At 36.6% G+C, this 14,102-nt stretch overlaps 2 protein-coding genes across 2 annotated transcripts; one reads left to right on the plus strand and one right to left on the minus strand.

The window, feature by feature from the left end:
- The first annotated feature begins 1,037 nt into the window (after positions 1-1,037).
- LOC143561115 (ABC transporter B family member 13-like) lies at positions 1,038-8,503 on the plus strand. Its single transcript, XM_077049255.1, has 9 exons — positions 1,038-1,347; positions 1,826-1,880; positions 1,961-2,136; positions 2,617-2,817; positions 2,995-3,254; positions 3,600-3,913; positions 4,612-5,589; positions 6,208-6,449; positions 7,206-8,503. Exons 1-9 carry the CDS (start codon positions 1,066-1,068, stop codon positions 8,430-8,432), a joined length of 3,735 nt encoding a protein of 1,244 aa, XP_076905370.1. The 5' UTR covers positions 1,038-1,065; the 3' UTR covers positions 8,433-8,503.
- A 180-nt stretch (positions 8,504-8,683) lies between these two features.
- Positions 8,684-10,817, minus strand: LOC143561109 (uncharacterized). Its single transcript, XM_077049250.1, has 5 exons — positions 10,142-10,817; positions 9,896-10,028; positions 9,716-9,840; positions 9,209-9,619; positions 8,684-9,021 (listed from the first exon to the last, which is right to left on the minus strand). The coding sequence occupies exons 1-5, from the start codon at positions 10,815-10,817 to the stop codon at positions 8,684-8,686; spliced, it is 1,683 nt and encodes a 560-aa protein (XP_076905365.1).
- Between the last annotated feature and the right edge of the window lie 3,285 nt (positions 10,818-14,102).

Genomic DNA, 14,102 nt, shown 5'->3' on the forward strand with positions numbered 1-14,102 from the left:
TATATGTGAGGAAAGAGTCATGAAAGTAGGTGTAGTAATTGAGGCATTATGATGATCGTGTATTCATGTTTATATATGTAATTTCAATATGTTTTATTCTTTGGTGTTTCATGTTAAAAGGATCAAGTCAAATGAATTAACAACTATGGGACCAAGTTGTATTCGGTACGAAGTTTTTTATTTTTAATCATATTTAGCATATTAAAACATTTGTATAATTTTAGAAGTGGCCTGTTTACATCGACCAACCCGTCTAATGTTGCTACTAGAAACCTGACTTTAAGATCAAAAAATCACCATGGCCATACTCATCAGGATTACCAACGAATGCACCAACCCACGTTTTAAACCCATACGCGCATATATATAGGAGTTTTTACACACACACACTTTTTTTTTTTTTTGCGATAAACGAAAAACCAACATAAGTTATTCATTTGTTCGGTTTTAAAGGATTTTAAATACAAAAATAGTTGAAATGCAATTTTATTCATCATCTTTTAACATAAACCCTTTACAAACCTAAACATGTGTAAATTATTTGCTAGTATATTTTCTACACATAACCTGCGCGTCGCATCTGTAGGTAAGCGTTTAAAAGTTAAAAAAGACATGCATGAACAAATAGTTTAAACTACAAGCTTTAAAAGAATATGAACCATATAGGTAAAATTAACGATTAAAGTCTGTCTTTTTTTTATTATCATAATAATTTAGTCTCACGGGACTAATCTTTAGATAATAAGTGATAAATCAGTAAGAGAACGTCATAAAATTTTCGTCGGTCAATGCCATTTGTGATCGAGTTTTTCCATCGATTAAGAACCTCTCATTCGCAGTGTAGTGTCGTGTCGTTGTTTAATCTTCATATCCTGTCTTGAAGCCTCTTGACTATTTAAAGTTAAATATTAAATGCCGAAGCCGATTTGTTAGTTGGCCACCTAAAAGTTGCTTCATTTATTGGCGGGAAATTGATACCATCTTGTACTTGATGTAAAGCAAGAGATCAAACTAACTTTAATTCTCTCTCTTCTTTGTTCTAGTAAGTGTCTAATTAGCTTCACAATGAGAGAGGTTGAAATCATGTCAAACCAAGACACTGGTGAAATCCCATCTGCTAAAGTGGATGGACAACAAGATTCTAGTTCAACCAAAAAGAATGCTTCGTTTTCGGGCTTGTTTTACGCAGCCGACAAATTGGATTTCTTGTTAATGTTGTGTGGGAGCATTGGAGCTTGTGTTCATGGTGCAGCACTTCCTGTTTTCTTTGTTCTATTTGGTCGGATGATTGATTCTTTGGGACATTTATCTAGACATCCTCATAGATTATCTTCGGAAGTTTCTAAGGTAAATTTATATGCATTTTATGTTTTTAATTTAACTAGTGATTGAACCGGTCGTGTTACTGGTGTACTGGTTTGGGTAAACCTATTTCAAAAACTAAATCACTTTATAATGAAAAAATAAAAATAATTTAATTTTTATGTTTTTAATTTAGTTGGTGATTGAACCGGTCGTCATGTACTTAGTTAAACGTATTTCAAAAACTAAATCACTTTATAATGAAAATATAAAAATAATTTAATTTTTAAGTGTTAATGTTTTCAGTAGAAAGATATGGATTAGATATGAATTATCAAATGAGATTTTGAAGAAAATAAATAATGTTTTGAACCATGATCATTGGTCTGGTTCGTAGATCAACTCAAATGGACGTTGATTAAGATAAATTGGGACCAGTTCTTTTTGTATCTGGTCCAACTAGCTTGTATGATAACATTGGTTTTCTATTGTACTTTCTAACTTAATTCATTTGCATATGCAGAATTCTTTGTACTTGGTTTATCTTGGACTTGTAGTTTTCATATCTTCGTGGATCGGTAATTTTCTTTCTAGATATAGATGGTCAAACTGTGACTTTTCAAGTCAAAATTGAATCTCTTGTTTGGTGATTTTTAAGGTGTTGCGTGTTGGATGCAAACCGGAGAAAGGCAAACAGCACGTCTACGTTTCAAATATCTACAATCCGTGTTGAGAAAAGATATTAAATTTTTCGACACCGTAGCTAAGGATCAAAATATACTTTTTCACATATCTAGTGATGCAATTCTTGTGCAAGATGCTATAGGAGACAAGGTACTGCCTCTAATTGCAAATAGTATTAAATACTAGCATACTTTGTCTTATAATAGTTATTATTATGTAAAAAGAAAAGGAAATGAAAAATAAACTTAAAGACTTCAAAACATCCATGTGACCATTAATGTCATTAACTCAAAAATGGGAAAACCATGAACAATGGCAATCTTATTAAAGTTTTTGCACACAAATGGCCATTTGTGTAAAGGCTTTTAAAAACATACATAATTGAACTTATAAACTATTGTATTGTAACTATACAAGAGTATAACACTAACAAAACTAAAACTAATATGAACAGCTGGCATTTCGTTACTGAAGGCTCACTCGGATGTTGAGTTAGTTCTAAACGTTGTGAAATAAAAAATAATCCTAAATAGTGTTGCAACATATATATAACATGTGTAAAATGATATGTTGTAGTTTTCTCTATTACAACAATGAGATTAACTTGTTTTAAATCGGATGAAAATGCAGATAGGGCATGGTTTACGATATCTTTCACAGTTCATCGTCGGGTTTGTGGTGGGATTTACATCTGTTTGGCAGCTCACACTTCTCACGTTGTCCATTGTCCCGCTCATAGCTTTTGCGGGTGGAGCTTATACAATGATCATGTCTACTTTATCAGAAAAAAGTGAGGCCGCGTATGCGCAGTCGGGGAAGATTGCTGAGGAGGTAAAAGAAACACACTTACCAAAACTTAAAACTCAATCTTAATGTGTGTTTTGAAAGTGATTATATTATATAAAAGTACAGGTTTCTTTTCTCATTAGACAAGTGATTATGCCGTTCTTGCAGTTTTCTACTTATCTGATTCAATACTAATTTTTTTTCTTTATATGGATTTTTCAGAATATATCACAAGTTCGTACTGTATATTCGTTTGTGGGCGAGAACAAAGCGATTGATTTATACTCTAGATCACTTCAAAATGCATTGAAATTAGCTAGAAAAAGCGGGTTTGCAAAAGGAATTGGTATCGGCTTCACATACGCACTCTTGTTTTGTGCGTGGGCGTTACTTCTTTGGTACGCTGGCGTACTCGTCCGACACCGTGACACGAATGGTGGAAAAGCGTTTACAACGATCATCAACGTCATCTTCAGTGGATTGTAAGTCCGATTTACTAAAATCTTGAAAAATAAACAACGGGTTTTGTTGAACGCACCTCCGAGTTTTTAATGAGTATACCATATTCCTTTACTAAATCAGTTATATCATCTCTCTACACTTTTACTTATAGGAGTGTGTCAGTATATATAAAGGTACGTTTAGCCTCACCCATAAACAATCAGTGCTGACTTGGACATGTGATCACAAAAAGTGTATTTTTAATGCATAAAGCATTCTTAATAATTATAAAATTGTAATCATTGCAAGAAAGATAGTCATATAAACACTAAAAAGTGTCACTAAAAGTAAAAGACAGTCACTAAATAGACCCATGTATTATGTAGTGCTCTTGGTCAGGCTGCACCAAACCTTGTAGCCATTGCTAAAGGTAAAGCTGCTGCAGGAAACATTGTAACCATGATCAAGGAGGATGTTGACTCTTCAAATAAGTCAAACACTGGGATGGCTTTCTCTAAAGTTAATGGGAATATTGAGTTTCGAGAGGTCTGTTTCGCTTATCCTTCTCGGCCGAATATGGTTTTTGAGGATCTGAGTTTCTATGTTGGTGCCGGGAAGAAGATCGCGATTGTTGGTCCTAGTGGTTCGGGTAAAAGCACCATCATTTCCTTGATTCAACGGTTCTATGAACCAACCTCAGGTATGAAACAAGATCAATGTCATTCGTTTAACTTGTCACGCGTCACATTTTTTTATCGCTTTATTTACTACTAATATTCTGCAAAACGGATCGAGCATGCAAATCCAAAAAACGCATAGTTTCTCCTCCAAATATTTCTTCCGGTCAGGGAACGCCTTAAATATCTACCTAAACCGGTTGGCCCTTGAACAGATCCCACGTTAGCTCCAACACGTTGGTCTCTAACTAGAAAAGTATATGGTTGAGCTTGAGAAGCTTCTGGTCCAGTGGGTCCATAAAACTCACTAGGATAAGCCGTATTATTAAACCAGGCAAAACAACAAGCAATGAAACCAATGACAAATATAACTACTAAACTATCCAAACGGGGGGTTGCTAATTGCCTAATAGTTTGTCGCTATCTTGTTTTGTGACTACTTATTGCGACTGAAATAGCTATCACTAATTTGCCACCCTATTTTATAAACTATGACTCAACTTTCTTTGTGACAAATTAGCAGCGGATTTTTAACCAACAAATTGCTTGAAATCCCTCTTGGGACATATTTTTGTCACAAGTATAGAAACCATCTTCTTTGGTTGTTAATTTTGCGACCTATTATTGGTTGCTATACTCTAGTTATTCGGTCGCTAATAGCCTTTATTATATATTGATATCTAACTTGGTGTTCCTTTTCTTTTCTTTTTTTTTTTTGAAGGGCAAATATTGTTGGATGGCCATGATATCAAGGACCTGCAGCTAAGTTGGTTAAGAGGACTCATGGGTTTGGTTAGTCAAGAACCAGCATTATTTGCGACAACTATAGCCGAAAACATTCTTTACGGCAAACCAGATTCAAGTCTAAACCAACTAATCCAAGTTTCCAAATCAGCCAACGCAGATTCGTTCATTCAACAATTACCCGATGGTTACCACACTCAGGTAGGAGAAGGCGGGACCCAACTGTCAGGCGGTCAAAAACAAAGAATAGCAATCGCACGAGCCACACTCAGAAACCCCAAGATTCTACTGCTAGACGAGGCGACAAGTGCACTAGATTCTGAATCAGAACTAATTGTTCAACAATCATTAAACACGGTTATGTCAAACCGAACCACAATCATTGTCGCACATAGATTATCCACTATTCGAGACGCTGACACCATTATTGTTTTGAAAAATGGTCAAGTGGTCGAAAAGGGCACGCATTCGGATTTGGTCGCTAAAGATGGAGAGTACGCAAATCTAGTAAGTCTACAAGCATCAAATCCCACAAGCACAAAAGTTCAAACTAGTGTCACTCAACATTCATATGATCAAAACTTTGACTTGTTGACCACTACAATGGTCAACCCGAACGGCAAGAATGAATCTTTATCAAGATCAACGAAGCATGCTCCGTCGATTTGGGACCTTGTGAAGTTAAACAAACCCGAGTGGCCATATGCATTGATGGGATCGTTTGGTGCGATTTTAGCTGGGATGCAAGCTCCTCTTTTTGCACTTGGGATTACATACATTTTGACTTCTTTTTATTCGGGTCACAATTCTAAAATCAAAGAGGATGTAGAACATGCATCGTTAATATTTATCGCGGCTGGGATTGTTACCATACCTATATATATGTTGCAACATTATTTCTATACGCTAATGGGAGAACGCCTCACTGCCCGAGTCCGTTTATCCATGTTTTCAGGTTCGTTGTTTTCGTTAGCGTCACCACTACACAAATAGGCATTTACTACCAAAATTACGGTTGCAAAACCTCTCTTTGCAAAATCAAATTTGCGATAGTATTGGAACCAATGCAAAATTTCCGTCAAATTTAAGCACTCGCAAATATTTGTCGCAAATTTGCTACTTAAGATATCGTGGCAATTTCCGACACCATGAAAATAGTCATGTTTTGGGTTGGCATATGTAACACGTTAAAAAATGGGTCATTTTCGAGTTGGCCTATTTAATTAAACGATTCGTGTCAGTTTGACCCGTTTAACCTGTTTAACGCATATTTTTTACATCTCACCAACTCAATTAGCAGGTTTACAACTGGTTATCACTCGCTAACCTGCTTGACACATTTAAATGAATTAGTTAAAAGGGTTGTGTTCGGGTTACATGTTATGTGCATGTCAATTGCGAGTTAAGGTTGATTTACACGAATAAGAATATGGTTCGTGTGTGGGTTGAACAATTCAGCCTGACATGATTGAAACTCCTAGATGCAATACTCAACGCCTTCTCAACTCGAGTACTTAGAGACAAAAACAATCTTTAAAACGTGACTAATAAACTTATGGTTCTTTTTTGGCAGCTATACTTACAAACGAAGTCGGGTGGTTCGATATGGATGAAAACTCAACGGGTTCACTCATGTCGAAACTAGCAGCGGATGCTACGTTAGTAAGAAGCGCGTTAGCTGATCGATTATCGACAGTCGTACAAAACATATCACTCACAGTGACTGCATTTGTGATATCTTTTATATTGAGCTGGAGGATTGCATTAGTCATTGTTTCTACATTTCCTTTATTAATTGGAGCTTCCATAACTGAGGTTAGACCTTTTGTGTCCTTTACACTCCCTTTGTCTTACAGTTTGACTTTTGAAGTCAAACATTTGACATTCAAGTTTTAAATTAGCATCGAATTCGTAAGAAATTTTGTTCCAATCTTACTGATTTGTAGAACCTTTCTCTAAAAGTAACGGTTGAATGAACTTTTTGTCAAATTTCCATGAATTCATACCAATTTTGAAGTCAAAGTTAGTTAGTCTGACCTCAAAGTCAAACAATGACTTTCAATAAAATTACTAGGGTGTAAACCAGCAAATCTGCTCGTGTGATGCTCGAGATCAACTCACTAAAAGCTTGAACCGAATCAAGCTTAAACGAGCTCAAGCCTAAAAATAAGCTTGTTTAATAAACGAGCCTGGTCTGATCGTTACTAATCGGGCTCAAGCTGGCTCACAAGTGTGCACGAGCTTATTGTTTATACAATATTTATTAATATATTAAAATTTTTGATGAAAAATAACTAAATAATATATATTATGTTATAAAGGAATTATAACTAAAATATATATAATAAATAGTTATAGATGTGTATAAAATAATTAAAGAATCGAGCCTGAGCCAAGCTAGAGCTTGAAAAACTCGAGGTTTAGAAAATAGAGCTCGGAATCAGTCGAGCTCTAGCTCTAACAAGTTAAATAAGCCGAGCTTGGGCCTAGTTAGGCTCGGGCATGACTTGACCCAGCTCATTTACACCGTACAAGTAAACTAATGTTTAATTTATCTACATATATCTGCAGCAACTCTTTCTGAAGGGATTTGGTGGAGATTACACAACCTCGTACTCCCGGGCTACATCGATGGCCCGTGAAGCCATCGCTAATATCCGAACCGTTGCTGCATTCGGTGCAGAAGATAGAGTATCAAGTCAGTTTGCCACCGAACTCAACGGGCCAGGAAAACAAGCACGTCTTCGTGGCCACATATCAGGTTTCGGGTACGGGTTTTCACAACTCCTTGCGTTCGGTTCATACGCGCTCGGCCTCTGGTACGCTTCGGTTTTGATCAAACACAAAATCTCCAATTTCGGCGACATAATTAAAGCCTTCATGGTTTTAATAATCACCGCGTTATCAATAGCCGAAACACTCGCACTCGCGCCCGACATTGTCAAAGGAACACAAGCACTCGGTTCAGTTTTCGAGATCCTAAACCGGAAATCAGCCATAAATCCCGACGAACCGGGTTCGTTGTCGGTAAATGTTATCAAAGGTGATGTAGAATTTAGGAATGTTAGTTTTGCATACCCCGCGAGACCGGATATATACGTTTTAAACGTTTTGAATTTGAAAATAATGGCGGGAAAAAGTATGGCGATAGTCGGGCCAAGCGGGTCTGGTAAAAGTACGGTTATCGGGCTAGTTTTGAGATTTTACGACCCTGTATCGGGTTCGGTGCGCGTCGATGATTTAGACATTAAAAAGTTGAATTTAAAGTGGTTAAGGCGAAGAATCGGGTTGGTACAACAAGAGCCATCGCTATTCTCGACGACTATATACGATAATATTAAATATGGAAACGAAGAGGCGTCGGAGATTGAGATCGTAAACGCTGCAAAGCTTGCTAATGCTCATGAGTTTATATCTCGAATGCCCGAGGGTTATAAAACCGAAGTGGGTAACAACGGGGTGCAATTATCGGGCGGGCAAAAACAAAGGGTGGCTATAGCTAGAGCCGTGTTAAAAAATCCTTCGATTCTGCTTCTAGATGAAGCAACAAGTGCTCTTGATACAGCCTCAGAGAGACTGGTTCAAGAGGCACTTGATAAGTTAATGGAGGGAAGAACCACGGTTTTAGTGGCACATCGGCTGTCGACAATACGTAATGCTGACAGTATCACGGTGTTGCAAAATGGGAAGGTTGTTGAGTGTGGGACCCACGACACGCTTGTCAATGTGCGGGGTAGTGTGTATGCACATTTGGTTAGTCTTCAACAAGAGAGGAACGTTCAAGCAGATGGTGAATAAAGATCGCATTATATCGGCATATAGATATGGTTCTAACAGGCTGGTCTCGAATAAATGGCGGGTTCGCAGGTTGACCGTTTTAAAGATATATTTAAAGGTTTAGATCAATCTCGGGTCGAACTCTCAGACATGTTTAATAGATAAGTTGGTATAAAGATATATTTAAAGGGTTAAGATATGAAAATTATTAAATTGTTTATATATTTTGTGTCAAATTTTAAAAGCCAAAATATGTAATACAACTTTAGGTTTTATAGATACACCATTGCAACAGGTAAAACTAATGTAAGCTTTAATAATCGATACACCAAAGGAAATGAAATATGTTTTCTTATTTCCATCATAACTCTAGCAAGATCGGCAATACCTTTCAAGTTAGCATATCTTTCATCTTTTCGCACGCTATCAATGTACAAGCCAAGTTGATGTGAAAGAGCGATTTTCTCCCGACTATCAAAATCATACAGATAAAACTCACATAGTCTCATTAACTTCGACTCATCAAACTTAGAAAATGAGTCATATGGGATGAAAGCCGTCATGTTTTGAAGTAATTCCGTGTTAATCTCATTAAAACGATCACCAAACTCTTGAATTAGCATATCAACAACAGTGTTAAAACAATCAAAGTTATAGTAATGTTGATTGGTGAAATCATACATTTGCCTTTTAGATATGTGACCTCTTTCATTAATATACTCTCCTTCCATGTTCAATATTTGAATATTGTTTTTTCCACAAAATGAATGAATTTTCTTTTAATAGTGGATTGAAACCACTTTCTCTAAAGTCTTGCAGCTTTCGTTTAGTTGATTCAACCAATAAAACAGCTTCCATAATGTCTTGATCTTTTCTTTGAAGAGCCCATGATAATATATCTGAGAGCCCTAGAATGTGTACCATCAAATGCAAATAGAAAGCAAATTCAAATGAGCTCAAAAAGCCTAACATGTTGATTGCTTGATTTTGGGTAGAAGGGTTAGTGCACTCCTCTTTAACATGTTCAACGACTCTCATGATAGAGGGAAACATATCAACCAAACGTAAAAGTGTTTTGTAATGAGAATTCCATCTTGTGTCACCGGGTCGTATAAAAGAAAGCTCTTGGTTTAATCCACTTCCTGTTTCAAGTATGCCACTACCAATTTCTTTTTCTACTCTCTCTTTTTCATTTTCACGAAGAATATCTGTTCATTTACAAGAACTGCAAATCACATTCATCAAAATGCTTATATTATAGAAGAAGTTCACAACACCTAAATGTTTTTTTGCAACCGTCAAACCTACTAACTGAAGCTGGTGAGCAAAACAATGTACGTAATATGCTGATTCAATTTCTTCTAAGATCTTTGCTTTTAAACCATTGAACTGGCCACACATATTGTTTGCTCCATCGTATCCTTGACCTCTTAACATTTTAAAACTTAATCCATATTTAGCAAAAAAAAGTGTCAATAGCAGACTTAAGGGCCGAAGAAGATGTCTCCATTACATGAACAAGACCAACAAAACTCTCTTTAACAAGTCCACGTTTATCAACATATCGCAAAACAATTGCCATTTGTTCCTTTTTTGACACATCACTAGACTCATCAACTAGCAAAGCAAAATTATCATCACCAATGTCTTTGAAAATAGAATTTAGAATTTCTTCCTCAAAACATTAGCAACATCTTTCTGAATAATTGGAGATAAATACTGATTATTACCTGCAGCTTTTGGTAATTTACGAAGTTCCTCATTATGCTTATAAATTAATTCCCATATTTCCAAGAAGTTTCCTTTGCAAAGAGACGTTTTACTTTCATCATGACCACGGAAGGATAACGCATTTTTTAAACATAATCTGCAATCATCTATGGTAGCATTTAGCCGAAGTCGATTTTCTCTCTTCATAATATCATCTTGCTTATGTAAAATGGTGGCGATAGACTGCTTTTGATTTAGTAGATCTTCACATCTTTTAAGTGCTTTATTGTGAGCACTACCAACACCACCCTCATGTGAACTTAGTCTTTCCGGTTTATTCCAAGAATTAAATCCTTCTTTTGAAAATATATTACGCCCACCTTGGTTTCCAACATGATCAGCAAATAAGTAACAACACAAACAAAATACTTTGTCTGCTTTTACACTATACTCTAACCAATTACCATACTTATCAAACCAAGTGAGACTGAAATGCTGCTCTTTACTTCCCATCTTTCTTTTTGGAAACTTATGACCATGTGGTTGGCAAAGTCCGTTAATCCAATAGTTTCTCCGTATCTCATCTATTTGATCTGGGTGGTAATCCAAAATTCTTTTCCTATCGGCGGGATCCCAAGGAAGATTATCTAGATCAACTAAACTAGGTCCAGAGATTGGGTTATAAAAACTTTCCATAGCACCTATAAGATAATAAATTCAAGCTGTAAAAGATCAATTCTCACAATATTCAAGCAAGTGACAAACAAAAATAAATAAATAATACAAACATTTAATTTCTAAATTCAAACAATAAATGGAAGAAAAAAAAAGAAACCTTTAAGCTCTAAATTCTAACAATAAATGGAACCTTTAAGTTCTATATTCAAGAAGAGATTGGTCTTATGTCTTAGTATTATACTTAAATTATAACCATAATCGTACAAGAAATGGAAAAAAAAATGCAACAGTGAACACAAATAGTCAAATATGATTTATGATATGAATCATACGAACCTGATTGATATCATATTATTAACATCAACTCATATGTAAATAATCGCAGATAAATAAGAATCATACAAACCTGATTTGATTGGAACTGGATGGTCTCTTACTCTGAAACTCGAACAGTCTGCATTGCCGTCATCTTTGTTTTATTAAGATTCTAATATTTTAGGAATTTCACTTTCATTAACATATGAAGTGCTGGGCTTATTTTCATTTTATTGGTCTGGGCTATTTGTTGGGTTATAAGAGAACTTAAGGAATGTTTTTGTGGGGGGAAATAGAAAAACGTAATGGGGGGAAAAGAGATTATTATCCAAAACTTACCTTATAAAATATAATAGAATGTATAGCTAATGAAAATTTGAGTGGGGACCCTACCCCCTGCCACCAACATGCATCTGCCACTGTGTCAGACTAAAAAAAATAGTCATTACGAGGAATAATACAAGGGACAAGGGTCTTGTGAATTTTATAACGTGACAAGGGTACACATGAATTATGTTGGAGGGTTAAACGTGGGTTCGTGTCGGGTTGGCGGGTTAACAGGTTGATGGGTTAGCGTGTTGAAATTCTTCAACCCTAACACAACCCATATTTTTATTCGTGTCGTGTTGACCCATTTAAATCTGTGTCGTGTTAGGGTTGTGTTTCGGGTCAATCCATTTTATGTTCATATACGAATATGAGTAATATCTATTGACTTAGAAATAAATTAAACAATTTAATACTCTTATTCATATAAAACTTGTTAATAATTTGTGATAAATCTAATTGTTTTTGTGTATTTATTTCTCATTCTCAATTAACAAACTTACGTTCATATATTTAGCTCAAGACAAGAATGAACAAATGAAATAACCATAGAATAGACAGTTAGAACTAATAAATGATAATGTTAGAAGTAAAAAGAAGATAAAAGTAGTGTAAAAAGAAATTAGTTTTACTTTTAAAAGTTGATTGACATATGAAAAAATAAAAATCTTAGTAATTAACTTTAAACTTTAAATTTCTTATCTCTAAAATAAAATATTAACTTCTCTAAAATTGTTAAACGAGTTAACAGGGCAACCCGTTTTTTTGCCATTGGTGGCGCGCGATTGGGAGTGTTCCTTTCGGGCCTACGGGTACCCAAGAAAATGCCTCAACCATCATTGTCCCGTTGCACAGGTACGTTAGTGTTATATTATATTATATTATATTATATTATATTATATTCCGTTTTACAGTAGTTACACATGTTGATAACCTCATCAGTACAGGATCGTTGCTCGGTGGCCCGTACGTGACGCGGATTGCAATCAGTTTGGGCCAGGGTCAGCGGCTAGATGATCTGACGATCCCCAACGGTTGCCCTGCGCATGCTGGACCGTTAGAGTTCCCAGGGCATGCGTATTGTCCGGCGGTTTAAGGACCCTGAGGACGTACGACTGTCTCACTACGGGGTTGGGAGCGCAGTCGTACGTCCCGTGCCACTAGTTGAGCCTCAGCCATTGGACGCACCAGAGGTGCATGTCAAGGAGCACCGCGTTGAGGCAGCAGGTGAGCAGGATGGAGGGGAGGGGGAGGAGGATGCAGAGCGGCCAACTTAGGTACATTTTCTAATCGTTTAAATTTATTCGTTCCGTCTAAATACTAATGTTTAATTATCGTTTTGATGTCAGCCACGGTGCCGTAGCACGTCCAGCATACCTGTCACGCCGTGCATTTAGATCTCGCCACCGATGCTCACTTACAGATAGTAGAGGCGATGACGCTACAGATGCAGCGTCAAATTGCCTGGATGATGCAGCAGGAAGCTTCCCGACAGCGCGGTGAGTATTACGTAATACTACCGCCCCGTATTGACCACGAGGCGAGCAAATCAGGCGCCAGGCGCGGCCGCGTGGCTAACGACGGCCACGATGATAGATCGGACCGCATACAGAGAGTCGATAGAGGCGAGGATGACAACGCCGTTGTTTAGATATATATTTACATTTTGATTTGTATTTTGTACGAAACTTGTTGCGATGGTATTTTGTTTTTTCAGAGTAAAATGCTAAAATCGTCCCTGAGGTTTGGTCAAATATGTGACTTTCGTCCAAATAGTTTCGTTTTTGCACCTAGAACATTGAGATTTCCCATTTATTGCTAATATAGTCCAAATCGTTAAATTTGTTAATTTCCATCGTTAACTCAAGGACATTTATGTATTTTTACCTCACCTACTTCATCTTCCTCACCATTTCATTCTAAAGAAACACCAACTGAAAAATCACTTTAAACTTCCACCACCACCGTCGATCACCACGAAGGTCGCTACCGTTCTTTATTGCGTTGATCTTTCACTTGTTTAGTACAATACTCGATGATGGTGGTATGGAACCCAACGGCGGCGATGGTGCTTCCCTTGATTTTCAGATGAGGGTTCATCACCTGATCTTAAAAACAAACACAAGAGGCGATTACTAATCGAACTCGTATTCAGGCACCCCTGTTACAGATCCAGAGAACAAAAAATCATACAAAATCTTTGATCGAAAAACCGAAAAACCCAAAATTGTTGATGGCAGAATCAAAAGGCAAAATCATAAACGTGTTTATGATGAACAATGACGTAGATGTCACTGGTGAGGTTTCCGATCCTCCTCTCTGTCAATCGATTTATCATCTCCCAATCTCACCAATTGAATCCGATTTTATTAGTTTATGTCGCCGGAAATTAGATGTTGCCGGAGATGGTAAGTGGTGATAGGAATCATATGACGCTATGCCGCTGGTTGCTGATACCGGAAAATTAGATTTCCCGCGTCAAACTAGGTCTTCAAACAAGTTCCGGTGATGGTGAATCAGAACGGGAGGGATTTGATTGATGGTGAATTGATGATGGTAGGGAATTGGGAATCGATGGTGTGGTGTTGTGTTGGGGTTAATTCATTTAAAAAATAAATATAATAATAAAATTACAAATATACCCTTATAAAACGTTAAAAA

The sequence above is a fragment of the Bidens hawaiensis genome, unplaced genomic scaffold (assembly GCF_021521415.1).
Source record: "Bidens hawaiensis isolate Kalapana, Puna unplaced genomic scaffold, B.hawaiensis_p1.1 tig00020539_1, whole genome shotgun sequence".
In the NCBI taxonomy this organism is placed as follows: domain Eukaryota; kingdom Viridiplantae; phylum Streptophyta; class Magnoliopsida; order Asterales; family Asteraceae; genus Bidens; species Bidens hawaiensis.

What these genes read in the sequence shown, in the direction of transcription:
- LOC143561115 (XM_077049255.1), top strand. Translation starts at nt 1,066, where the DNA reads ATGAGAGAGGTTGAAATCATGTCAAACCAAGACACTGGTGAAATCCCA. An exon ending in TTTCATATCTTCGTGGATCG is followed by an intron (nt 1,881 to 1,960) that starts GTAATTTTCTTT and finishes GTGATTTTTAAG; the next exon opens with GTGTTGCGTGTTGGATGCAA. An exon ending in AAGATGCTATAGGAGACAAG is followed by an intron (nt 2,137 to 2,616) that starts GTACTGCCTCTA and finishes ATGAAAATGCAG; the next exon opens with ATAGGGCATGGTTTACGATA.
- LOC143561109 (XM_077049250.1), bottom strand. Translation starts at nt 10,817, where the DNA reads ATGGAAAGTTTTTATAACCCAATCTCTGGACCTAGTTTAGTTGATCTA. An exon ending in TAAATTACCAAAAGCTGCAG is followed by an intron (nt 10,029 to 10,141) that starts GTAATAATCAGT and finishes TTGCTTTGCTAG; the next exon opens with TTGATGAGTCTAGTGATGTG. An exon ending in ACATCTTCTTCGGCCCTTAA is followed by an intron (nt 9,841 to 9,895) that starts GTCTGCTATTGA and finishes TAAAATGTTAAG; the next exon opens with AGGTCAAGGATACGATGGAG.